This window comes from Fusarium verticillioides, chromosome 5, assembly GCF_000149555.1.
Source record: "Fusarium verticillioides 7600 chromosome 5, whole genome shotgun sequence".
In the NCBI taxonomy this organism is placed as follows: Eukaryota; Fungi; Ascomycota; class Sordariomycetes; order Hypocreales; family Nectriaceae; genus Fusarium; species Fusarium verticillioides.
Window position 1 is genome coordinate 1,957,027 of NC_031679.1, and position 25,678 is coordinate 1,982,704.

The window sequence follows — 25,678 nt, forward strand, 5'->3', positions numbered from 1 at the left end:
CATCGCATTCGCATTTCGAAATTATTTCGATATATCCACTTTGGCTCGTTTTCGTATTGGGCTCCAGAGATGCTTTAGTTTCGCCAAGATAGACAGTTGATATTACTATTATACCCAGGAGGACTCAATGTCGTACACCAATTATTGCACCAGGTAAGCCCAAAACATCAAAATTTCGGAAACAAGTCTGAGTAGCAACAAACAGTCGTTCAAGGACTGTCTGTCTATAGGCGAAAATGGTTTCCATCTTTTGCTTTCCTCCTCGTCGTGGGGTATCTTAGATAGCGAGGCGCTCAACCTTGTCGCGCATGGCTCGGATCTGGCCGGCGAGCTCGCTGGCGTCGTTGCTGGTGATGCTAGCGGCGATGACAGCACGGCTGACACCACACGCACGGCCGAGGTGCATCTTGCTGCTAACGTAAACATAGGGGACTATCGAGCTCAAGTTAGCAATCATCCCAGACTGCATCAGAATTACCAATTGCGCTTACCATTCTTGTCCTCGCAGAGAAGAGGAAGGTGGAGGAGAATGGCGAGGGGCTGAGTGTCAGCAGCGAGGATGACAAGCTCAGAGACACCACGGTTCAGGGTCTTGGTGGCTTCGTTAGCTCCCTTCTTCAGCTGGCGGGCATCTGTCAAGTGCGTTAGCGAATTGGCCTGGATTGGGCCTTGTTGATGATGACCTACGCTGAGAAGATTGAACGAGATCGAGAAGCTCCTGCTCGAGCTTCTGATCGGCAAGGGGCCAGGCTACCGACATGTCAGTGGATGATCACAGGAGAGCTGCGAGGCGAGGGAATTGGTCATACCAGCACTCTCAGACATTGTGAAAGATTAGACCGAGGTTTTGGTGAGGAAAGTTTCTAATCAATGGCAGTCAGTCGCTGGTCCCTGTGGGGATTAGAGGAGAGTCGAGTCGAGGCTGCGTACAGGATGGTATGAGTATCAGGGTTCCTTGCGTTGGCTCGCCCTGAGGACTGAAAGTGAGGTTGGTGGAGGAATGTGGTTGGCGATATATCGACAAAGTCAAGAAGAAATAAGAAAAAAAGAGAAGAAGTTGGATAATATGCGCCAAGGCGGCAGAAAAATTCACATGTGGCGCGCTGAGCCTTGTGTGGCTTGCCGCTGCGAGGCTTTCCTGGCCCCACTTCTCCTGTTTCGAGTCCACCAGTCAGCGGCTGGTCTGGCTGGCCCATCTTTTATCCGAAACACCAGCCGCCCCGTAGTGCATTATGTAATGCTCCCCGTGCCTCTCCCTCCCAATAGAGTACAGCAAAACCTTGCCGCCAACCAGACGCCAACCTGGAATGAGACCTTAACAAGCACACCTTCACCTCGACATCTTCGTCTCAAACCCCAAGCAATCGATTCCCGTTGTCCAACGACTTCATCTCCCGACAGCTTAGCTCGTCCTCCGATTACTCGATACACCTTTTGAAACGATATTGTCCCATTGATATCTGCTTCATCCTCAGATAAACAACCGTCAAGATGGTTAGCGAACTTTGGTACGTGCTTGCGCGCCTCCTTGCCCCCATCATCATCAAGCTCCCTCTGCATCACCGGAAGCTCCAGGCATCGTCTGGCATCGTGGAAAGCCATCGGAATTTTCTCGCATCATATCCTTCTTGATGATTGAAGCTAACATGCGCGTCTCTGCAGCCCCGTTTACTCGGTTAGTCCTCCACGTCATCCAGGCCGTCGACGTCACCTCGCGACGCCCAAACCTCCATCGTGAGGCGGTCGGCGACATCGACTCCATATCGAAATTCACATCGCTAACGATCATTTAGCCCTTCTTTGGTGCTATGGGCTGCACCTGCGCCATTGTTTTCACCTGCCTCGGCGCCTCTTACGGTACCGCCAAGTCGGGTGTTGGTATCGCTGCCATGGGTGTCCTCCGCCCCGACCTGATCGTCAAGAGTACGCGGCCCTTGGGATTCAATCCTCACGAACTGTGCGATGCTAACTTATCTCAGACATTGTTCCCGTCATTATGGCTGGTATCATTGGTATCTACGGTCTCGTCGTTTCCGTTCTTATCTCCGATGGCTTGAAGCAGGACCTTCCTCTGTTCACCAGTTTCATTCAATTCGGTGCTGGTCTCTCCGTCGGACTTGCTGGTCTCGCTGCCGGCTTCGCCATTGGTATTGTTGGTGATGCTGGTGTTCGAGGAACTGCCCAGCAGCCTCGTCTCTTCGTCGGCATGATTCTTATTCTCATTTTCGCCGAAGTCTTGGGTACATCTTGGTTCCTTAACCTGACATTTCCAACTAGCTAACGTTAAACAGGTCTCTATGGTCTCATTGTTGCCCTCCTCATGAACTCCAAGGCCAACGTCGACGCTGTATGCTAAATCAACAACGGAACAGGAGTCCTGCCCTGAATGACAGCCAGACAAGATCGAACTCAAATTATAAGAGCTGTTTAGGGTATGGTCGACTGAATGAACACTAATAGCGCTTGCAACTTTTCTTGCTTCTTGTCCCGAACATGGACGGTGCAGTAAGGGTTGTGAACGTTGGCGTTGGCTTGGCCCGGTTTCATACCTGCCCCTTTTTCGCGCAATCATGGAATAATGGACTTGAGTTACTGTTTTTGTTTTCTATTATGGGAGAAGAAGGGCTGGGACGAAATAGGAGGATGGTTCTGTAAAATACTCTCAACATGCGTGTTATTCTCTGGGTGGCTTCTCATCATAGACGGTGAAGGGAACTCGAGTATTAGTGTATGCTATTGCCAATTGTTTTTATGTACCAGAACTTGACATATACGTCCCTTTCATACATCGTCAGGTCTACTTAAGCAGCCAGCTATCATCGAACAATCACATACTGGACCAATTATGGCGGGAATCGTACATGTCCTGACACGACCGGTACACGCCGAGTCATTGCAGGTCTAGACGACATCAGTGTTCTGAGGCGTAATGCTCACTAAGGGCGTATTAACAGCAGTTTATTATAGGATCCTCGCTTCATAAAAAGTATGCAGACGCGAGCGGAAGATCATATGGTCTAAAACCCTCCCAAAGCAAGTTCACCCTATACAAAACAGTAGAGGCTGGAGTCTACAGCTTTCTCCCCCTTCGTATTACGTCTCTTCATCTCTTCGTTTGTGGGTTTCCCTTTTTGTCTCCCAGACATTATACCGACTTTTATTTTCCTTGTACACATTTCCACTGACCAAAACACCTGGCGGCATCAAGAGCCGCTGGCTGAGAATAAATACATAGGCACCAAGTGTCCCTCGGGATCGGAGCGAGTCTGACTTGCTCCCGAGTGGCCTCTTCGACTCCTTAGATGACGTACTAAGAAACTATTAGTATCAGGGTTCAAGGAACATTTTGGTGGAAACTTACGGGAATGAAGAGGTAAGGTACACGTCGCTCGTACTCGAGCCAAGCATCACCGTACTTGCGACGGCAACGGGTGATGTCTCGAGCAGCGCGGTGAGCGATCATGCCGCAGAAGAAGACTGGATAGAACCAGGGGAAAGGGCTCTCGAAGCCTGTAATCAGACCCCAAGAAACAGCGAACCACACATCGGCAGTGTAGTGAATCTTGCGGGCAAGGCCATACCAACCGTCAACCAGGATAGTTCCCTGGGGGGTGACAATAGTCTTGGGGTTGTGGATGGTCTGCCAGGGGACCTGAGGAAAGGTTTTGCGTAGGACCAACTTGCCCTTCTCCATAGCGCGGAAGCGGTTCTTCTGACTGTTGCAGCTATCCCAGACCCAGTACCAGAAGAGGTAGCCAGCGAACATGGCAGCGAGAATACCGCGGTTCCAGCGGTACACATCAGGGTGGTGGTTAGCTAGATAGATAGTGCAGTGGCAGTAAGAGAGAGGAACACCAGCGAGGTTCCAGAAGATGAGCATGAAACCCCACTTCTCATAGTACATATCCCAGGTGGTGATGATGAGCTCCTCTCCCTTGGCACAGGCGTTGGCGTAGAGGAAGTGAGCCATGACGAGAAACCAAACCTCACCAGAGACGTAGCCGTACTGCTCATGTTGACGAGCGGCGGCGCCAAGACTGAGGATGAGCAGGATGTACCAAGGCATGCGAACCTCGAAGAACATCTTGAAGTCGAGAATACCAAACAACCGGGGGTTCAACTCAGCGCCCATGAAAAAGTCATAGATGGGGTAGCCCGTCATGCGGTGCTGCTTGCCACGCCAAAGAGCAGAGAAATAGGCCACAAAGCTGACGAGGAATCCACTGAGGATAGCAACAGAGAGAAGAGGACCGAACTCATCAATGGCAGTGTAGAGCGGCCAGATGCCAGAGAAATGCAGCAAGGCAAGGCAAGCAAGAGTGGTGTAAAGACTCCAGTAGGCGCTGCAGTAGTAGGGAAGCTGCTTGCCTCCCTCATGAGGAAGAGGCTTGCCATAGCCCCAGACACCAGGGAGGAGGCAGTAGAACGCACCCTCAACGATGAGATAAGACCAGTACCAGGCCCAGACCTGGGGGCGGGGGAATGCACCGGTGTAGACCAGATTGACGAGGTGAGCAGCGAACTCGCCCCAGGACTGACCCTCGGCACGGGAGGGGAACTTGCCATCGTAGTACGTGGCGCCAATCCACATATACCACATGAGTATGGGGAAGAGTAGCATCATGGCAGCGGTGCCCAAAGAACCACCAAACTCGAATTCTCCAGAGTAGTCAATCTTGGGATCCTGGCCTGGCCTCCAGCCATCAACGACGTTGGGGTCCTGAGGGACACCCTCGGTCTTCTCCATGACTGAATTGATTGGTGCAGCACCAGAAGCATCGTTGGATGTAGGATGATCGTTGGTGGCGTGGCCATTGGTGGCATCACCATTTGACAGGCCATTGGCATGGCCGTTGGTCTTGCCATTAGAGGCTCTGTTGACAGCCCCCATGTTGTCGGAATCTGTGTCCTCGTCGAGCTCTTCGGTGAACCTAGCGGTGCGTCGGCGAATAGGTCGCGAGACAGTCTCAGCGGCAGAGTTTGACTCGGTTTCGACGTCTGACAGAGGTTGGGAAGTCTGGCGGCGATTTGAGCGTGAGCGACGAATAGGGGTCTCAACCATGCCCTCGAAGAGTTCCTTCTTCCTGGAGGCGCAAAGTTAGCAACATGATAGAAGATTTGGGATTTAGGAATAGAGGAGCAAACAAACCTGGGGGTTTGGCGTAGTGAATATCTTGAAGACATCTTGAAGGAAGGGCTCAGAGAGCCTTTATATAATGGACAGTTGAACAGAGGCAGAACCCAGAAAGAGACTAAGAAGCTGGAGCCAGGTCCCCGAGAGCCTGAACCGCAGTCAATCAGGCTGTGATGACCCAGACTCAAGACTGTGCTTTTTCCCACAGTGCGCAAGACAACAGAAAGGAAGCAATTGGACTGGACGCCTCGGATGCGGTTTGAAAAGCCAGAGATGCAACTGTGGATGGCGGCACGGCAAATCAAAGCAATGGAACAAACCCAAATACAGGAACAGGGGGCGGTGACAGTGTCTTGGAGTGAAAAGGACTACTAAACTAGGGCATTAAGTAAAAATGCCTAATTTGGAGGTACCTAGACAGACAGTATCCGCTAGGTTTGGCGATGACACCTATATCCCGACAAGAAGGAAAAGAAGAGAGTCAAGTGAAGGATACCCAAAACAAGACAAACCAAACAATGGAGATGGAGAGAGAGAAGGGGAAAAAGTTGGTGGAGGGGGGGCGTGTTGCCAACAACACCCAAAGCTGCAGTTTGCAGTCCCAAGTATCCGTACAGTTACAGTACAATTCTCGCGATGGGGAATCCGAATAAGAAAACGTGTTGTGCTATTGGCGCGCTGCAGTTGGCCGTTCGGAGCAATCTCCCTCAGGGGACACAGCCAATCAGATAAGAGGTCTGACAGGCGATCCATGTGTCTCGAAATTGAGGTACCTGTTGTTCTGCAGAGTCTTGTGTGAAGCGTCAGGTACCTCAGGCTCCCCCGAAATCCCCAAAGGCCAATCATCAGCACCACGCTAATGCACGATTCGTATAGCGATTTGACAGGGGTTAGCCTGCTGTTCTGCCCGTCCGTCATGACCCCCAGACAATGCGTCAGTCTTCATCTTTGAGCCTCATCGCTCGCTTGGATCGCCCTAAACGTACGGAGTACTGATCCTCCTCTTACACGCCGACAAGTGCGACAAGGGTATGCTATACGAATCGTGCATGAAGCTAAGCCCCGACTTTTTATCAACGACAATCCATGCCTACACCTTGAAACATCAACTTCCTCCACAAACTTGACTTGCTTTTCAACTCGGCATCATGATAATCTCCGTCACCCGGTCTCGACGGTGATCCATTGAGTTGAGGGGTTTACTCGACTTTCTGGACGGTTCCGTGTGTTCAGGAAGCCCAAGACGGCTACATCGTAACGTCTAAGCCATCTTCATCCTTGCCAACCGTTCCTGTGCCGTCAAACCTCGGCGTGATACTCTCATGATGTGGCTCCTTGCGGACGTTCCGATAGGCCTTTCTTCTGGTGTCAGTCCAGTACTGTAACTTGGTCATTCGTGCTCCGAAAAGCTCCTTGACGCTATATGTTTACCCGGACGGATGGGAATCCTTGGTTTTGTTCTCCCACCTTAGACGAGACATGCAGCTGGACAGATCTAACTGGGTCTCTGAACCTGAGTCCATCTCTCCCCAAGACAGACGATCAGCAACAAAGTGTTTGACACACTGTAAGAGTCTGAGATTGGCTCCATGTTGATGAGACGGTCTTTGATTCTTTCTCCTCAGTCTTGATCCCTGCCAGCGCGAGCCTTCTCTCGAGCCTGTCTTCGATCCAAGGAGGGGTCTTTGAGAGGTTACGCAGACATCGCAGAAGTACCTTTCCTTCGGTTCAAGTACTCGCCACTCTTGGCCTGACTGATGCCAAGATTGTCTTCATCTTCCTCCTTCTATCCCGCTTGTTGGCTCTGGAGGTACATTCGCCCGTTCCTTTTGCTCGCGCAAGTCATCCTGTCATCAACCGTTCCATGCCCCTTCCGAGTACTCATACATGCCTGTACGGATACTCTTGGGGGTCCTGTCAGGACTATCTGAGAGAGGGCACACTGTCAAATACCTCTGTGACGGATGATCACTACAGTATAGCCCGTGAATCATAATGTCAGTCTTCTTTTGACCTGGACTGGCATTTTTTAGCCTCCATCCCTCATATTTCTAGCAGTTACCAAATATCGTTTGCACTAGAAGACGCACTTCCCAGGCTAGGTAGTTGTTCCCCTATTCTCTTTTGGCTTCATGCGCTGTGAGACTTCCATTGCCTGCCACTCCATTTGCATTGACTCCACACTCCCTTTTCGTGGACGTTGCATCTGCATTTCTGAAGCACTCATTAGTGGAATTTTCTCAGGTGCGGCTCGGAACCCGTTTGTTTGCTGTGCTTATTTGAGTTGCAGGCGTTGTTACTTGGGAAAAACTCTCGTGGTTACTATGGTGCAACTCCCTACATCAGATGAACCAGGGCCTGCCAACCCAACTCCTTTTATATCATTTTCCACTCTAGAGCTGACGTTCCCTATCCCTAGATGTATTCTTGATGGACCAAGCCAGACCTGCACTTCCTCAATATCGCTTCCATCCATCACTACCCCATCCAGGTCATTTCCGCAGTAAGTTTGGTCTATCAGGTGACAAGAAAGCCTGCACTTCAGACCCCTAGTTGCCTCCTCCTTGTCCGTTGATCAAGCTTGAAGGTGTCTTTGTGTGAGTTAAACGAGGTATCTGGCCGCACAGGGCTGTGAGCCTACCGGGGCTACGCATGTCCAGTCGCCACTCGGGGCTTGTTAGAATACAGAATCAGTATTCGAACATTCTACCGACCACTCAAGTGATCAGAGGCAGCCACAGCAAGGCACCTCACGTCTCTGCGCCACAGTGAATTGGTGAATGGGAACATGAATGCAAATACTACCACGACGCAAAGGCATGAGAAAACGGAAATCCAGCACACAAGACGCAGAGCTACGGCAATTTCTTTTGGCCTGAGATACCCTTGCATAGAAAATCCTGTGCTTCTTCTGCTACTCCAGCTTCTAATGGTCACTGAGGCCCAGGTTTACACGTTATCTAATGTTTGTACTCTCAGTAATGGCTCCAAGTGAGGAGTCTCCTCCAACGTTCAGTGGTGAGGGGCCATGATAGCTCTTTACTGCTCGTGTCTGCAGTAGATCAGCCAATGCATGCCGGCTTGTGTAAATCAGAAACAAATAACACGTTGCGTTTTCGTAAGGGTTCTCAGTCGAAAACTAGCTGTTAAGGCGGTAAAAAACAACCCTCCTCCATAGTATTTTCGATCATGACAAAACTGTTACTCAAGGGAATCGTGTCGGAACAGAGGCAAAGCTCTTCGGAAACAGCACATAAATTTCGCAATGAAAGTACGTGTGCTTGGCTGCGAACTGCACGCTTTTCGAGATCCTGCACTCATCACTATATCGATTAAGCTTGGTCCTTTTGTACCTGACAAGCCCATATGGCTGTGACAAGCGATGGGATTCGGCACTCGAATAGTAATGGGTTTAGGTGTGAGGGTGAGTTGCACAAAAGGCAGGCAAGAAAACTTGAGATCTGGTTCCTAGGCGATAAGGTGATCTCTTGCACGAAAACCCTAGGCTGATAGAAATTTACCCAAGTCTTTTCATTGCTTCGGACCCAGATCCTAAGTTTTTTTTGGCCTCAAGGGGCATGTTCAAGCACAAAGCAGATACAATTTTAGCATCAAAGAACAAGCACGACTGTCAAAGTTCACAAATTGCCACGTTTAAATAACTGTTGATGGTGTTTATTAGGAGTGTCTAGTAGGATCTTCCTCCTCCGTCCATGCCACAACTTTGGGGTATCATATTTTCGTCACTTCATGCTTTCCACCCTGCGCTGGTACCAATGTTGGATTTGCCGGTTTATTCGCGGCTCTCTGCCTCGGCCTTCTTCTGGATGTCGTGCTCAACACCACGCTGGCGGGTCTTGCCCTCAGCACGAAGCTCGTCGTAGTGAGCCTCTTGCTCCTTGTCGCCGGTGAGGTTGGAGACGGCGCCACCAACAGTGCCCTGGACACGGTTGCTGATGCCAGTGCCGAGATCGCTGAGCTGACCCTTGGCCTCCTGGTTTCTACCCTCGAGGTTCTGCTCATGGCCAGCCTTCTTCAGGGACTACCGATCATATTAGTAAGTAAAGTAAGCATGACTCAAGTTATCCAACTTACCTCGCTGCCGATGATTCCACCAACAGCCTCCTTAGCGGAGCCAGCGGTCTGGTTCCAAGAACCCTCGGTGCGGTTGGGGTCATCTTTGGCGGCGGCACCAGAGCCAGAGAGGGTGGCACCGGGGAGCTTGGCGGTAGCGTGGGACGCATCATGCTCAGCTTCAGCCTTCTGCTTCTTGAGGTCGCCAGCGGCCTGGTCGCTGGTGTTTCCAGTGAGACTGCCAATAGCACTCTGGACAGCACCGGAGGCGGAGTCGACGACGGACTTGAGAGTGGAAGGCTGGGGAGTATCAGACATGTTGATGGGTTTGGTAAGATTTGTGGTTTGTTTGTGCTTGTGTGCGTTGGAGTTCTTGATAGTGTTTGGATTTCAAGGATGTTAATGAAGGAATTAAGGTGAGTCGAGAGGCGGCAGAGGAGAACACTTTATAGTAATTTGGAGGAAGTCCATCACGAAGGAAGATATCTCACCAAGGCAATTGCAGTGGCACAATGATGTCATTTCCATCGAGAATTGCAGTGACGCGCCGCGCAGGTACCTAGGTAGGCTGGCAGGCACGTATGTAGAGGTGGAAGGAGCTAAGGTGTTGGTGGGCAGGAGCTTAGGTAGGTAGATATGACGTCAACAAAGGAAGGCAACAGCCTGTAGGTACGTACATCCATGGATGGAACTCATCCACAAACGCCAGGAAGTCGCGATCCACGTTTCGGAGTGGTTGAGTAACGTAATAATATTCGATCACCCCATCACTTCCATGAATGATGTCGATTGTTTGTACAGGAGTGTCGAGATCGAGATTCAAAGCAATGGCCATCTTACATGCCCTCCTTCAGCATGCACAATTGCTGTTTTTAGCCACATGTGATTGTTAACATTCACCAAGCAAGACTCGTATAAACTGTCACTTTGTCAATCACCAAAATTTATGGAGCATTGCGTCAGATATGGTACCATTTTAGAAGATAAAAAGTGGTCGGCATGCGCAATAATGAATGGTCGTGTCTCATTCTGTGCGACTCTAGTCTTGATCTCAAGCCAAACTCAACTCCGATTGTTTGTTCATTTCCAACAGGCAAAGCACGTTCCCGGTGCTTGACGTGAATGAGAGGCGCCTGTTTATCGTCCTTTGATCCATCCCATAAAATGTTACCCCCCTTGGCCAATTGCTCCCTATTTTCGTCCTCAGAATATAAAAGAAAGAGGTATCTCTGATATTACAGTATGCTATACAGACACAACTGAGCCTCGCTTCAGCCGGCCATCGTCATTAACGTCCTCGATTCATCCAGAGTAACCGAGACTGAGCATGGAACTCTAGGTGAATGGACAATCATCATCATCACAGCTTGCTTAGTGCTGGCTCCACTGAATGGTGTTCAAATCGATACCCTCCTGGACGAGCTCCCACAGAGGGCTCAGTTCTCGGAGGAAGGTGACACGCTCCTGCACCGCCTTGAGAACATAGTCAATCTCAGCTTCAGTGGTAAAGCGGCCAATACCGAATCGGATACTGCTGTGAGCGCTCTCGTCACTGTTGCCAAGCGCGCGCAGAACGTAGCTAGGCTCCAGTGAGGCCGAGGTACAAGCACTGCCCGAAGACAGAGCAATATCCTTAAGAGCCATCAGGAGAGACTCTCCCTCAACATAAGCAAAGGAGACGTTGACGCAACCGGGGTAGAAGGACTCGGCAGCGCCGTTCTGTGTTGTATGCTCCATAGACAAGAGGCCGTTGAGCAGGCGATCTGAGAGATACTTAATACGCTTGGTATCGTACTATAAATCGGTCAGTACCTCTCTCATGTACGTAGGTATGGAAATGAGACAAGATTGAAAGATATCGTAGATCAGACAGAAGCTTCGATCAACACGGCCGGCCTTGTCACGGGCCATTCAGAAAGCCATGCATGTGTAGAGCAACTCATCATATGTACAGCGAGAGGTTTGGGAAAGTCATGAGTACTTACAGCCATCTCCTCCTTGGCGATGCGACAAGCCTCGCCAAAGCCGGCAACGAGGGAGGGAGCGAGAGTTCCACTTCGGAGACCTCGCTCCTGACCACCGCCGGTAATAAGAGGGTCCAGTCTGACCCTAGGTCGCCTTCGGACATAACAGGCACCAATGCCCTTGGGGCCATAGATTTTATGTGAGGAAATTGACATCAAGTCTATGTTCATGGCGTTGACATCGAGAGGAATCTTGCCCACGGCTTGGGCAGCATCAGTATGGAAGAAGATCTTCTTCGATCGGCACAGCTTGCCGATTTGCTCAATAGGCTGGATCACGCCAATCTCGTTGTTGACAGTCATGATGCTGACGAGGGCAGTCTCGGGTCGGATAGCGGCCTCTAGGTCCTCCATTCGGATGAGACCGTTGTTCTGAACAGAGAGATATGTGACCTCGAAGCCCTCATCTTGGAGATGGCGGCAGCTGTCGAGCACGCACTTGTGCTCAGTCTGTGTTGTGATGATGTGCTTCTTCTTACCGGATCGACCAAAGAAGCGAGCGACACCTTTAATACTCATGTTATTACTCTCGGTGGCACCGCTGGTGAAGATGATCTCCTTGGGGTCAGCACCGATAAGCTTGGCAACGTGCTCACGTGCATCTTCTACAGCCTTCTCACTCTCCCATCCATAAGCATGTGTCCGCGAATGGGGGTTGCCATAGACGCCGACATAGAATGGCATCATTGCATCGAGAACTCGAGGATCGACGGGTGTTGTAGCCTGCATGTCGAGGTAGATGGGGCGCTGGCCCTCTTCCATAACTGCTGCTTGCTTCAGGACTTCTATTTGGGATGATTAGCCTGAATATAAAAAAAATGTCGCTCACTAGGTAGAGCGGGACAATATTCACTTACCAGCCATTGGACTAACGCTAGCATTGGAGGGAGTATCAGGTGGAGGGATGTCAGCAAAGGCCTTCTTGTCGAGCTTGATGGCCGTTTCAACCTGGGCATTATCCCTCTTGGTCTCAGACACATATCCACGTCGTGATGTGCGCCTCGCCACGACAGCTGCGCGAGCCATACCTCGCAGAGGAGCTATTGTAAGGCGAGAGGCTGGGCTCAAGCCAACTCGGCCTGCCGAGCGCAGGGCGCATGAAGCGATATTGGAAGACATTGTGGATTGAACGTCTGGCAGTTGCAAGGACGAAGAAACGTCAAGCTAAGCCAGTGGGAAGAAGAAGAGAAGAAGTGAATTTTGGTGGAGGAGGCGTTGAGCTCCAGGTCCAAGATTTGTCATTAGCTTGTCGGCTCGGGGCCCTCGGTGATAAGCCTCCGGCAGATTCGGCACGGCCATTGGTTGAAAAAGCCGGGGAGCGGCAGAAGGTACGCTCTTTAGGTCTTAGGTTACGGCGGCGGAGGAGCCGAAACCGTTCCATTTTGTGAGAAGATGGAAGAGTCATTATTTCGTGGCGAGATGTGAGCAGTAGCAGATGCGACGTTCTTTGCAGGGCCTTTCCAGGTGTTATCTGCAATCTATGCAGGCTGCCAATTCAGTTCGGAGCCTCAACATTAGGGACCCCAGCATGCTCAGGAACTTGTGCCTGATGCGGAGGGTTGGGTTTTCCTATTGCGGTGCAGGCGGAGTTTTCGTTGCTGAACCTACAATTCACCGAACCCAATCCGCATGGGCGTATATTACATAGTTTTCTCTGCCTGTGCCTCTCCGGACATTGCCCCGTTCCCCAAGGTTGAACTACCTGCCATAGCTGCAGTACTGCCTAGGTACCTATGTAAAAGAAATGGAGGGCTTGTGGCTCAGGTGCAGCGCTTTTACGACCTGACCTCTGGCCCAAATGAGAGACTGATCCCTGAAAGCTGTCAAGAGTGACGCAACACCCATGACGCAGTGGCTATAATCCCGAAGGTTACTCCTCTAAAGCCCAAGCCCTGAGTACTAAGGTAAAAGACTGTTCCGGTCAATTCGGTGCTGAAAAAAGGCATATGTTTCAAGACAAACCACGATATCAGGAGCTCACATTTAGCTAAATACCTTGATATAGTCCGTAGCTATCTTCCCTGTCAGTCTGATACTACCTAGGTACTGAATAGTCCCTGAACTGCCGCCAGTGTCATCTCAGTTCCTCCCCCCATGTGCCCCTATTATTCCTTCAACCTCTGAATACCTACCTACCTACCTACCTAGGTAGCCACAGCATCGGAAACCGGCAGGCTTGGCAGCAAGGCAAAGGACGGGCTGGGCAGCAAAAAAAGGTCCAGTGAGGGAACTTAAACCTGGGAGCTAAACTAAGGCACAGCCACACAAGTGGACGTCACCGTTCCACGACTCACTCAGTCATGTTCTGGGCTGTCCTGCCCTGTCATAATCGAGAGCTTCATAAGTTACCCTCTCGTCTAACTTTTGGCGGCCTCGCGATCTGAGGGTTTTCGCGATACTCACTCAGTCTTCTCCCACCCAACACCGACTTTACTGCTGGCATCACTAGATTAGTCTAACAACTATCGCCGCGCTCTCGCCATGAGCTTCAAAGGCTTCCAGAAGAGCCTCACTCGGGTAAGCCGTGCCCCTCACTTGATGGTGCTTGGACTTCCAGCCAGCATGTCTCGCGCGCACAAAACGCCATTTGCGCGCGGCTGAAGAGTCGAGACACGCCGTCATGATGAGACACACCATCTCAAGTACTAATACGTATCTTGCTCTTAGGCTCCGCAACAGTTCAAGTCCAAATTCAACATCGGCGAGCATACCAAAGATGCTGTCTACATCGATGCCGAACGTCGTTTCCAGGAACTCGAGACTGAGACCAAGAAGCTCCATGATGAGTCCAAAAAGTACTTCGAGTCCATCAATGGCATGCTCTCCCATCAGATCGAGTTCAGCAAGGCCATGACCGAAGTCTACAAGCCCATCTCGGGTCGCATGTCAGACCCAGACTCAATGAAGATCGAGGGTAACCCCGAAGGCATCCGTGCTTGCGAAGAATACGAGGCTGTAGTCAAGGACCTGCAAGAGACATTGGCACCGGAGTTGGAAATGATAGAATCTAGGATTATCCGTCCCGCTAACGAGTTACTCGACGTCATCAAGGTGATACGCAAGACCGCCCTCAAGCGTGAACACAAGAGACTAGACTACGACCGACACCGCACAACACTCAAGAAGCTGCAGGACAAGAAAGAGCGCACTGCCAAGGACGAGAAGGCAATGTGGAAGGCCGAAGGAGATGTCGAGCAAGCCACCCAGGACTTCAACTACTTCAACGATCTCCTCAAGGACGAGCTACCCAAGCTTTTCCAGCTCGAGCGTGAATTCATCCAGCCCCTCTTCCAATCGTTCTACTACATGCAGCTCAACATCTTCTACACACTCCACGAGAAGATGCAAAATTGCGATATCGGTTATTTCGATCTCACGCTCGACATTGAGGATGCTTTCCATGAGAAGCGCGGCGACATTCAAGAACAGGCCGAGGCACTGTCCATCTGTCGCTTCAAGACCACCGGTCGCCCACGACCTGTGCGATACGGGGCCAAGCCTGCCCTCGAAGGCCCCAAGCAGCCCGCACTCCTTACACAGGGAGGCGAGGGTTCCAAACCTTCAAGCAGCACTGTGACGAGCCCCAAAATTGGAGGCTATCAACGCCCCGCCTCGACCGCCAACGAAGGTGCCGCTCCTCCGCCGTACACTCCTCCAACAGGCGCCAATGCAGGCCTGGCAGCTATCGCTGCTGGTAAGAAGAAGCCACCGCCTCCTAAGCCTAAGCCCAAGCCCATGCGCCTCACCGCCCCGGGAGTTGAGACTGTAACGGCTCTGTACGATTACGCTGCGCAAGCCGAGGGCGATCTAAGTTTCCGAGCTGGTGATGTTATCGAGATTGTTACAAGGACGCAGAACGAGAACGAATGGTGGAGTGGACGACTGCAAGGCAAGGAGGGACAGTTTCCAGGTGAGTGCTGTTGGTTGTCGAGAACTCATCAGGTACTAACAGGGAACAGGCAATTATGTCCAGCTCAACAGCTGAGGAGCGTGATCGTTGCATCGGTCACGAAGGTGATCTAATCCGTGATAAGACTACCACTATTCGATGCCTGGACATAAAAACGAAACAACCTATCAAAACTTGCTTACAATAGACATCCATAATTCAGAGAGCAGCATCAGTCGAAGGTAGATAGGCAAGGCCGAGGCGTATGGACGAAGCACAGGGGACTGAGCCGTGAAGATGAAATAACAGTCCATGGTGTTTACTCGATGTCCTGGAAACGAAATGCAATGACCCTTTGTTTCTGGAGATACAAGGAGCCTCTGTGGCCAAGGAAGAAAGAAGATGGGGCATTTCTGGCGTTAATGGATAGGGCTTTTGCTGTCTGCAGAAGCAGATAATACAATATTACTATATCTTCAACCAATACGTGCACGATGGCCTTGTAGCTTCTAGTTGAGGCCAATTGGAGTGGTCGGGCTTGACGGACACCTTACGGCTTGGATGAATAATAGGTAGCCATTGATACATGTCGCCGGCCTCTTGGGGGAAGTATCTAGCCATGTCAGACGGCTTGGTTTGATTGCCCCAAACATCGCGCAGTATACTCTAAAGGTCATTAGTGAGGCATGGGTCTGCATATACATATGCATGCTAGAGCCTACTTTTGTCAAGGACTGAATCACGCGTATGAGGTTGTGACGAGGCTGAATGAGGCTCAAAAACGGTGTTGACCCCTCAGGGATCTCAACAGGGGACCTACACCATCAAAACATGCATGTAAGCACACGAAAGACGTCGGGTAATTGGCCAATCCTGAAATATTGGCTGAATGGAATGGGCAATCAATACAATGCTCTCAGCAGGTACCACCACAGCCTGATTTCGCAGCTGAATAGGTAGGCAAAGTACCAATCGCGCCACAAACAGCTGCTTCTGGGTCAAGTCGTGATATTCATGAGAGTTGTTGTTGTTGTTGTTGTTGTTGTTGTTGTTGTTGTTGTTGAGCTGAACTGAAGCCAAAGACTGCTCGGGACTGAAGGAAATGCATACAAACTACGTGTGGCAAACCCGACAGGTAAGTGAGTGCCAGGCTGTAGAATATCGACTATGCTTCTTAGGGTTGAACCGCCGTACAACACCAGCAGAGCCTCTTGATTTACTTTCTGGAACGAGTTACACCATGTTCGTCGTTAGTACGACGATTAGTCCGACTGCGCCACGAGACTAATTGCTTAGTACAACGACGGATCAAGTCTGAAGACACATGTTTAACCTAACTTAGACTCTACATACACCATCTCGATATCCTCGCGACGTCGAGGACCTGCACATCGAGGTCAAGCTTTGGTCACCTTGACCTGAATAGAAAAAAAGAAAAAAAGAAAAAAAGAAGAAGAAAACAGTGGCACGCGAGCTTAGACTCTTCTAAGCGATCGTCAGCTAAAGAGCCTCATTCTCTGCGAAAACTTGCTCTTGACCCAAACACCAACCAACCACGAATTTCCAACTCGCCATGATTGCTCTTTTGACTAATCGAATTTGGAAACAAAGACATGGGGCGTCCAAGAATTCGTTGGCATTCCTCTGAGCAGGGGTAGGCAGGCTCCTTGAACCCGACGAGGCTGTGGATCGTGACTCGGAGCTCAAGGAGTCTTGCGGCTCTGCTCCCCTCTTCTCCCGTAATGAGGGACTTAATAACGACCAGGGCGCTGTGAATAACGTCGTATTCTGTATACAGCTCGGTATATCTAGCCGCTTGTGAACATGAACCCACGCCGCTCAACAGAATCTTGTCTCCTCGCTCTCTCTTCGCAGCATCGCCATGAGCATTCTTAAACTACCTCTCGAGATTGTCTCTCTTCTTGTTGAGTTGCTCAACGTTGAAGATGTGTTCAACTTGGCGCTGTCCTGCAAATCATTGACCTACATTCTCTACGACAGACGAATCTGTCGTCTTGCCCTCTTGGTTCGTCCCGGCCTCTTGTCTTCCAATGGTGAGATAGTCCCCGCTGACAACATCTCAGAAGGCGCCGTATTCCGCAGAGGCTCAGGAGGCGCAGTCTACCAAGGACTTTCCAAGGTCATTCCGTAAGCTTGCTAAGCGGCGAATAGCGGTCCAGGCAGCAGAGCCATGGATGGTTGCTATAGTTGCCATGGCGGATCGTTTCATCTATACGAATGGACACTTGTGCTACACTGTCAATAGCGACCATCTCCGTGTCCTCAGCACAATCGACAAAAAGTTCACGTCTGAAAGGATAGTCGATGTTCCGCTACTTCTCAAGCTCGCAGTAAGAGACTTCGATGGTCAAAGACCGCACACCTTTGAGCCCCTTTACTACGCCGAGGGCATCTTATCGTGTCTTGCCACTCAAGTTGTCCGAGATTCCACCACGAGCAGTTGGCTTATCATCTTCGAGCTCAGAGATTCTCCCACATGGGTTGTCGTACAAAGGCCGTGTTCAAGACACCCGCTATTTGTACGCAATGACAAGAATTACCTGTTCTGGGGTTCAAAATCAACTGCCACACTAGATGGCAGCTACAGATGGGGAATTCATTGCCTCAATCTCCAGACTCGCACGTGGGCTGATTCGCAGCTGATTCTATGGGACCTTGACGGGGAGAGTATAGGGTCCGACGTCTGCTTTGAAATCATCGACGGTCAATTTTACTGTGTTTCGAACACGTTCAGAACAGAAGCCGATGATGGAATGCGCAATAACTTCTACCAAGTTGTGAGGTTCCCCGTGGACAATGCGATCTACGAGAAGTGCGAGAAGCCTCCGATGCGCAACCTATGGCGTCTTCATGACTCAGAGGGCGCAGTAGACGAGCGTTGGACTTCATTGCAGCTCACTAAAGACGAGAAAACAGGGAATCTCTTCATTGTCGAGACCCGAAAGGAGTGGTTCCCGGGAAATGCAGGCAGCCAGAGGACGTGCTACAAAAAGGAGCTTGACTTTGCCAAACAAGAAGAAGCCCCTCAGTCAGAGCCTTCTCTGCCCTCTCCGCCAGAGTCAGCCGTGGATAGCCTCGAAGAAGATGAATGGAGTAGCGAGAATCATTTTGAAGAACGATCAAGTGAGACGATCCACATTGGTGACAGCCCATCTAACGCCAAAGCATACACCCTCCAAGAATGCTTTGTGCGTTCATACAACCCATCGTGCGGTGCTTTCATCGACCTTGTTTCTGAGGCTTACAGCCCTGACTCGATGTTGCAGCTCAGAGTGCAGCCCAAGAAACAGAAACCGTCAGTCAACATATGGCCACGAGACCAAGAAACATGCCACTACGATAGTGACTTGGCTCAGCTCCAAGGCGTTGTCAACCCCGTCCAGCCTATTCAGGGGATCGAATGGTCTATGGATGAGCGAATATTGGTATATTCACCAACTCATATGGCCTACGGACAATTGAGGCCCATCATCCTCATTTCGTTCGACCCAGAATATGTTCTTCAGGGGTTCCCGAATTATGCAGCCCAAGCTCAAGGTGTAAATAGCCATCTTGGCACCTCTGCCCGTTCGGAAACAAGTCGCGGACAGAAAGGCATACTATGGTCATCAAACCAGGATTTTGGTGAGTCTGCATCGCCACAAAAGGAGGATCCCATCGCATCTGCCAACTTTGTCAGATCACGGCCCTCGCTTTACCAGATGATGAGTATGGGCAACGGGAGTGCACATGGTTTTGATCTTTCATATCCATGCCCTTGGCGATGAACTCGTGCGCGTGCATTTGTGTGTGTGGAAGAGGCCTCAGTTCTATTGCGTGACCTTGAGGCCTTCCATAGCCCTGTCAGAGATCGTCTTGGAGCAAATACATTTCTACAAATATGAGAAACCATAGTCAGTGATAATAGAACCCAACGGGTTTATACAGGACGGCACATGGATTCAGTGAATTCTCAACCAAGAATCAAGTCGGCTCAGGGCAATCATGTCATATGCAGGCGACTCCTTCATGAATGTATGTGGACACTCAGGCTCAGGCTCAGGCTCAGGCAATGCAACCTCATATGCTAGACCCAGGTACAAACAATGGCAGTTTGAGTGACGCGACAACTCACTATAGACTCAAGATTGAAGTATGAGTTCTTCTGGCAGTTTCATGCAACCCTTCTACAGGTCATTGGGGGAAGAGCCTCAGCCTCTCGTCTGATGGTTCGCCTGAAGCCAACCCCCAGCCTTGACAAGGCGACTGCGTCCGACAATGCCGCAAAGATAGGTCCGATTCTGTCATTTGACGTATCATTGTAAATTCCAATGTGACAGGTAGGTAGCTTAGTAGCCAGTAATTTCTACTAGAGCTTGACCAGTTCGGATCCTAGATCGACTCGAACCACAGATCTTCCGCGTTCAAATCTGCCAATCGTAAAGATGAGGCAAGCAAATTAAGGGAAATCGCAACTCTATCTGCCGCCCAGGTTGTCGCAGTGTATTCCTCGTTCGATCTTTGTCACAATGTGCGTAAACGTCGGCTTAGAGCGGTTGGCTCAGCTGTCTTGCGGTTATACATACTATGGGAGCTAGCAAACACTCCAATGGTCTAGGATACGATATATCATATCATGTTTCATCATCGTCTGGCGTTAATAGATACTCATTGTGACTGTAACTTCGAAATTGGAGGATTGATAGTGCAATGCATGCTTCAGATATGTGCAGACACATCCCCGTCGAGTCAAAAGTGCAAGAATTTATTCTTGAAGCGTGTTCACCCTCATACATCTTCTTTGTACACGTTCAACCTCGCCAGAGAGCCCCATGCAGTCTCTTTTCTGCGCTTCGACTGACAACAAGACACGAAAACCCTTCCCGAGACATCCAGAAGGCATATCAAGATGCATGCTGATGCCATATGACAAAAATGACAAGGCCAAACTAAAAATCCGCCCATGGACGGTATGAATCGCATTCTGGACCCATGTCCCGGGATCCCATATCACAATCCGACATCAGGTAATAAAGATTAAGAAGTACATGAGCTCATGAGCGTATAGATCCTCGTCTAGAACGTTTTTTTTTTCTTTTCGCAAAAAGCAACGGCAAAAAAATAAATCAGGCCGTAGGCATAGACAACATATATTGTCGTCGATTACTTCTTTCGGCGACTGAACATCTTCGATAGACTACTGCTGCTCTCTTCCTTGGGAGGTGGAGGAGCCATCACAGGCTCTGGCGGAGGCTCCGAAGTGCGCAAAAATGCTGCCAAGTCCGACGTACGTGAAACGTTCGATACTGCATCTCGAGGCTCAAACTTCTTCATGGGAACGCGACGCCCAGAGGACGCTGACGAGGCAGGCTGTGAAGGGCGAGATGAGTTCTCACCAGTAGGCATCCCGTACTTGTCATATCCAGATGGAACGTTGACCTGGATAGGAATATAATTCCTGAAGCCTGCACGGCTGCTTAGAGATCGAGTGTCGTTGCCTTGAGGCGATGCAGGTGCAGTGTTGGAATAATTGTTCTCCTTGCGAGTGAATCTCCCAATCAAGCTCGGTGCGCTGGCTTTCTTCTTTGGTATCTTCTGTGAGATGGGTGTCGTCACAGGCTCCGGTGGAGGCTCGTAGTTCTTGAGAAACTCTGCCAAGCTCTCTTCCTTCTTAACAGGAGGCTTGGGCGTTGCAAGCAAGACCTCGTCATCCTCATCGTCGCTGAAGTCAATGGCGTAGGGATCCTTGACACGTCGAGTCTTGCGTTTAGGCATCATGTCATCTTCATCAAACATCTTGCTCGTCGGAGCAGGCTGTCCTTTGTTCTTCAAAAGGGCCGTGTTGGAGTTGATAGATGAGTGAATCGAAGGCATTGATGACTCGGTGCCATAAGTTGAAGCCTGGCTGTATCGGATATCGGGAATGTTGGCGTCGACGGCCTTACCACCTGCTGGCTCTTCGGCACCGGTTGTATCCCAGGGTGCGATATTGTGAGGAATACGGTTGCTATTTGCGCCTGGGGGTCCCTGTCGGATAAAGTCGATTAGATCCGAGCTGCCACTACGGGACTCGACCACAGCATCACGGGGCATATATCGATTCCGATTGCTTGCCGACGAAACACGACGGCTATCGAGGCTGGTCTTGCTGGGGGTATTTGGGCTGCTCACATTTCGAAGTTGCATAGGACGGCTGTCTCCTGCGGGACCAGTAGATTTGATAAATTCTGCAAAATCCGCAGTTGATTCGCTGGGAACCCGAGCGTCTCTTGGTGCAGCAGACATACGTGGTCTGTTCGGGTTAGGAGAGGGTAATGGCTTCATTCTATCGTCGCCAACCCGGTGATGGGGAGATGCCCTCTTCATGTCGGTTGCCGCAGAAGAAGACCTGGAGTGGTTATGAGCACGAGAATCATCATTCTTCATGGATCCCTTAAACACTGAATTGTCGAGTGACTGCTTGTGCTATCGTCGTCGTTAGTTCCGTTCTCTTTCGGTAATGCATGTTTTACTTACATCCATGTTGCGCATATTCTCAGGCGTCAGCGTATATGTGATGGTTTGGTTGCTCTGGATCAGCTCCTCAAAGTTACGGGCCATGGCTGAACGGCTTCCATTGTCCTCGGAAGTTCGAACAGCCTTAAGTCGACTTGTACCTGAGGAGCCTGATGAGCCCGAAGTGTGAATAGGCCGAGGGGTCTGCGCGTTGCCTCCATCTTCGTCCGATTCCCTTGTCCTTGATCGCTCTATGGATACCATGCCAATACTATGAGTGGGAGAAGTAGGTGCCTTGTCATTTCGTGCAGCATGTCGGTTTGAGTAGCCTGCCGGCTTTCGTAGAACTTCAGCAGACTTCTCAGTGATGGTTTCAGAGGTGCTTGCAGGGCGCGTGGATGCCACCTTGGTACTGGATGAAGATTGTTGAAGAACAGGTGAGTGATGTGGGGATCCGACAATAGTTTGAGGTCGTTTGGCCTCGGTGGGGGAGGCAGCCTCTGGAACAGTTGGTGTGGAAGGCTGATAAGCAATATACTTGTGAGGCCTCTGCTCTCTGGTTCGATTTCGATCCATCTCCTCGTCAGACTCAGAGATTGTTGCAGCAGCTGGCACAGAACCTCGCATGGCATCGACTGGAGACCGACTTTTCGGACCTGGGCGAGTTGAGGTTGCGGGGGGGTTCTGAGCTTGCACATCAACTACGCTGACACCATTGGAGAGACCACTGCTTGGAGGTATGGTCAGACTCGCCCGGCGGATACGATCCGCAGCATCAGCTGAGGGTGAGCGCGACCCGCTGGGACTCTTAGGACCAGCTACATCGATGATACGCGCTGAGTGCACACTTGATGATCTCCTCAGTGGGAACGGACCACCAGTATCGGACAGTGCTGGCGAAGAGCTGCCAGCAACTGACACTCGGGCTGATGTCAGGATCTCTGCCTTCTCGTAAGTCGGATCCTCGTCTGCGATCTCCTGTCTTGACTGAATGCGGCTTGTTATAATCTTTGACAACCGCTTGCTCTTGGGAGCCACTGGCTCCGGAACAAGCTCGTCTTTAGGCTTGCTTCCATCGATCTCCTTAACATCCCGGAGTTTCTCGCTGCTGATTTGCTCCGTCTTGACTTCTTCGACGGGCTCTTGTTGCTCCTCAACGACACTAGCCTCGACAGGCACAGCCTCCTTCTCCTTCGATCTTTTAGCAGCAGCACCATATGGTGATGCGCCGGGTGTTGGAAGCGAGTTCGAACGCTTACGACCAACAAAGTCGGGAGTGTTAGGTTGCGATAAGGTTGGCGTAGGAAGGCCCTGAATAATTCCCAGGGGTAGGATCAACAAACTCTTAGGTCGGCGCCCTCCAACTTCCTCCTCTGCCTCTAATTCCTCGTCTTCATCATCGCTATTGTAAGCCAGACCAGGGATCTCGATTTCATCCACATCATTACTTCCAATAGGAAGCGCGACTTGAGCTGGATCAACAGGTTCATCTTGTGCCTCAGCTTCTGCATCACGGGTTGGGACCCGGCTTAAAGCGGGCGAATCAGTGAACACACTGTCTTGTCTTAAATGGCCATTAGACGCCCTTGAAAAGGGGCGGCCATTTAGATCGATCACAGGTGACCGTATCCGCTTCTTCCAGCCCCTCCACAATCGCCCGAGTGTTCGGTCGAGAGCCACCCTCTCCATGTCTTGCTCTTCGACTACAATGCGGTCGGCGACATCGGCGGGGTTTCGGGTCCCTTCATTGATCTCCTTCTGGTATTTAGCCCGCAATCTGTGGTATGCGGCTTGTCCCGCGACAGTAAGGGTGAGCTCGCCCATATACTCCAGAACAGAAGTCAGGAAAATTGCAACAGCTGGTGAAATAATATCGGAGACAGACTCGTTGGCGCCTAGCTCGAGATTCTCCTGTTCCATGTAGAGGTCCTCGTCTTCCTCCTCCATATCGCCTAAGGAAGAGTAGACCATGCACCTAAGACGGGTACGCTTCCAAACCAATTCCAGGTCCCAGTCACGCGCTTTGTCGCCAGTAGGCGGCACATAATCTTCTTCATCACCGTCGCCCAAGTATTCACGTAACTCCTCATCGGCATTGTTGACGGCATCTTTCGCAAGCTTGGGTTTTAGCACCTCCGAAACGGCAGGTCTTAAGTTGGCGAGAGTAGTAGCTTGGGATTTGGAGAGGAAGTTGAAAAGCAGCTGGTCAAGAAAATTGTTGACAAGCTGTAGTGCTTCTCCCGAGACGAGCGCAGGGTCGCTAGCTGGCTCAACACCGTGCTGATCGTACCAGGTATCAGCATGGCTATCGTGGTCGTTTGTAACGATCTGAGAAGCGGCCGAAGCAGCGATGAAGGCCGCTGAGGGTGATACAGCGAGTGGCGGCGACATGAGGCTGTGGGCAATTGTTGAAGGTCGATCGCTCGAGATACTCTGTGTCCTAGATCTCACGTCGCGGGGGGAGATGATGCCGGAGGTAGGCCGCGGCATGGCCAGGTCGCCGTGTGAGGTCGCCATGGCTGCAATCTATATATATCGGGGGTAGACCTGCAAAGGTCTCCCAAACAATGCGTCGGGGACAGGGAAGTGGTCGCTGACCGGAAGTTTCGTTTGCCTTGTACGAGGCGAGCCGAAATAAACTCGGACGGGCACAGAATTGGGATTGTGGCCCGGGCTCTTGTTCTGTTCTGCCAACGTGCGAAATGTTGGGGGATGGGAGCGCGATTCGAGGTGGCTGAACGGCAATATGCTTGGTCGATAAGTGAACCTGATTTCTGTTAATCGACAGTCGCAATGGTATTGCCATCTGAAGAACGGGACTGGGCGGAAAGTAGGGACGGAGAGTTGCTTTTTGTGTAACATAAGTCACAGGTTGTACAACAAGTCGACCACTGACGAGACAATAGCTGACGGACACGGGTGCGCCAGACGTCGCGAGCCGGCCGAGAGCACCAATTCAATCGCAGCTCGACAGCAAAAACCTTGACTGTGCCTTGGGAAATGAGGAATGGGTGTAATAATAGACATACCTTGCAGTATAGCAGGAAGACCAGTGGCGATGCCAGATAGGTGGATTATCGCAATGTCGCAAAAGCGAGCAATGTCAAAAAGTGGTCAACGAGGGACTGTCCAAAGTTTGAAAGACAAACAAAAGAGAGGTCGAAGTCAAGGTGAGAAAGGAAAAAAAGGTAGGTTGGAGGAACGCGGCGTGTCGATCAGGTCTCAGTCCTCCTCTCCTGTCCTGTCCTGTTTGCTCAGTAGATTTGATTTGAGTTCAGGTCAAGTCAGGTCAGGTCGGGTCAGGTCAAAGTCGCGGATTTGGCTGCTGCTAAGGGTCTCGTTCAGCTGGCGGGTTGTAATTGTATGCAACCCCTGGACCCAGAACAGGCAAGACTGAGGACGGACTGGAAGGGCTTCTGTTCTGGCTCTGGCGTTAGAGATTCGGTAAGGTGAGCAAGGTAGACCTTGTTCTGGGGACGGGACCCTGAGGTACAGGATCGACGATACAAGGTAGTGCTATAGTGAATGTACTGCTAGGACACTGTCTCTACTGTCGCGGTGCTGCACGCACGCACGCTGTATCAGAGGTCGCAGCGCAGCGCAGCAACTGCCTACTGGAGTAACAGGATTTGCGACCAAGTCTCGAAGGGGTCTAGCCCCCCGGGCAGTTGATGATGGTGAATGAATGTGGATATGGGTGCCGATAGGATGTTTCCACAGAAGCGGCCGGGGTGGACTGGGCTGGGATGGCAGCTGGAGGTTTGGCTGCTACTGGACAGTGAGTCTGGACGCGACTCCACTATAGCCACCGTTCCTGGACAAGCGGGTAAGGACCCTGTCAGTATCGCAAGGGTTTGAGTCAGGGACTCTTCTTTTTTTTGGAGGGTCGACGGAGCTGGAGCGGAGTCGGGATTTGATTGGGATAGGGGTTGTGATGGTGTTCTTCAGGAGTTCGCTTGGTTCGCTATGTATCGTGTCGTGCATTGGAGTAATTAACGTTGCGTGGGAGAGTTACCAGAAGTCGTCCAGAACTCACTGTGCCACTGTGATTTCTTAATGGGT

At 50.9% G+C, this 25,678-nt stretch overlaps 8 protein-coding genes across 10 annotated transcripts; 3 read left to right on the plus strand and 5 right to left on the minus strand.

The window, feature by feature from the left end:
- The first annotated feature begins 18 nt into the window (after positions 1-18).
- On the plus strand, positions 19-3,028 carry FVEG_02776 (V-type proton ATPase proteolipid subunit). 2 transcript variants are annotated; one of them, XM_018890243.1, is made up of 6 exons: positions 19-153; positions 206-1,508; positions 1,663-1,675; positions 1,794-1,923; positions 1,980-2,240; positions 2,292-3,028. In XM_018890243.1, the coding sequence occupies exons 2-6, from the start codon at positions 1,492-1,494 to the stop codon at positions 2,354-2,356; spliced, it is 486 nt and encodes a 161-aa protein (XP_018746527.1). In that variant the 5' UTR covers positions 19-153; positions 206-1,491; the 3' UTR covers positions 2,357-3,028. The 2 variants fall into 2 exon arrangements, with proteins under 2 accessions (XP_018746527.1, XP_018746526.1); XM_018890242.1 differs by having other exon boundaries at positions 19-1,508.
- On the minus strand, positions 278-825 carry FVEG_02777 (ribonucleoprotein-associated protein; the record flags this gene model as incomplete). Its single annotated transcript, XM_018890244.1, has 4 exons — positions 278-432; positions 492-632; positions 688-750; positions 810-825. 4 exons carry the CDS (start codon positions 823-825, stop codon positions 278-280), a joined length of 375 nt encoding a protein of 124 aa, XP_018746528.1.
- On the minus strand, positions 2,933-5,655 carry FVEG_02775 (delta24(24(1))-sterol reductase). The gene is made up of 3 exons (XM_018890241.1): positions 5,150-5,655; positions 3,362-5,084; positions 2,933-3,310 (listed from the first exon to the last, which is right to left on the minus strand). Exons 1-3 carry the CDS (start codon positions 5,182-5,184, stop codon positions 3,299-3,301), a joined length of 1,770 nt encoding a protein of 589 aa, XP_018746525.1. The 5' UTR covers positions 5,185-5,655; the 3' UTR covers positions 2,933-3,298.
- Positions 5,656-8,927: 3,272 nt separating this feature from the next.
- FVEG_02774 (hypothetical protein) lies at positions 8,928-9,526 on the minus strand (the record flags this gene model as incomplete). Its single annotated transcript, XM_018890240.1, has 2 exons — positions 8,928-9,176; positions 9,230-9,526. 2 exons carry the CDS (start codon positions 9,524-9,526, stop codon positions 8,928-8,930), a joined length of 546 nt encoding a protein of 181 aa, XP_018746524.1.
- A 1,053-nt stretch (positions 9,527-10,579) lies between these two features.
- On the minus strand, positions 10,580-12,351 carry FVEG_02773 (cysteine desulfurase; the record flags this gene model as incomplete). Its single annotated transcript, XM_018890239.1, has 3 exons — positions 10,580-11,002; positions 11,194-12,017; positions 12,090-12,351. 3 exons carry the CDS (start codon positions 12,349-12,351, stop codon positions 10,580-10,582), a joined length of 1,509 nt encoding a protein of 502 aa, XP_018746523.1.
- Positions 12,352-13,713: 1,362 nt separating this feature from the next.
- On the plus strand, positions 13,714-15,217 carry FVEG_02772 (hypothetical protein; the record flags this gene model as incomplete). Its single annotated transcript, XM_018890238.1, has 3 exons — positions 13,714-13,749; positions 13,900-15,142; positions 15,192-15,217. 3 exons carry the CDS (start codon positions 13,714-13,716, stop codon positions 15,215-15,217), a joined length of 1,305 nt encoding a protein of 434 aa, XP_018746522.1.
- Positions 15,218-16,348: 1,131 nt separating this feature from the next.
- On the minus strand, positions 16,349-25,066 carry FVEG_02770 (hypothetical protein). Of its 2 annotated transcripts, XM_018890236.1 has the most exons (4): positions 24,646-25,066; positions 21,638-24,383; positions 21,293-21,586; positions 16,349-21,148 (listed from the first exon to the last, which is right to left on the minus strand). In XM_018890236.1, exons 2-4 carry the CDS (start codon positions 24,131-24,133, stop codon positions 20,285-20,287), a joined length of 3,654 nt encoding a protein of 1,217 aa, XP_018746520.1. In that variant the 5' UTR covers positions 24,134-24,383; positions 24,646-25,066; the 3' UTR covers positions 16,349-20,284. The 2 variants fall into 2 exon arrangements, with proteins under 2 accessions (XP_018746520.1, XP_018746519.1); XM_018890235.1 differs by having other exon boundaries at positions 16,349-21,586.
- On the plus strand, positions 17,004-18,909 carry FVEG_02771 (hypothetical protein; the record flags this gene model as incomplete). Its single annotated transcript, XM_018890237.1, has 2 exons — positions 17,004-17,147; positions 17,206-18,909. 2 exons carry the CDS (start codon positions 17,004-17,006, stop codon positions 18,907-18,909), a joined length of 1,848 nt encoding a protein of 615 aa, XP_018746521.1.
- Positions 25,067-25,678: the final 612 nt, after the last annotated feature.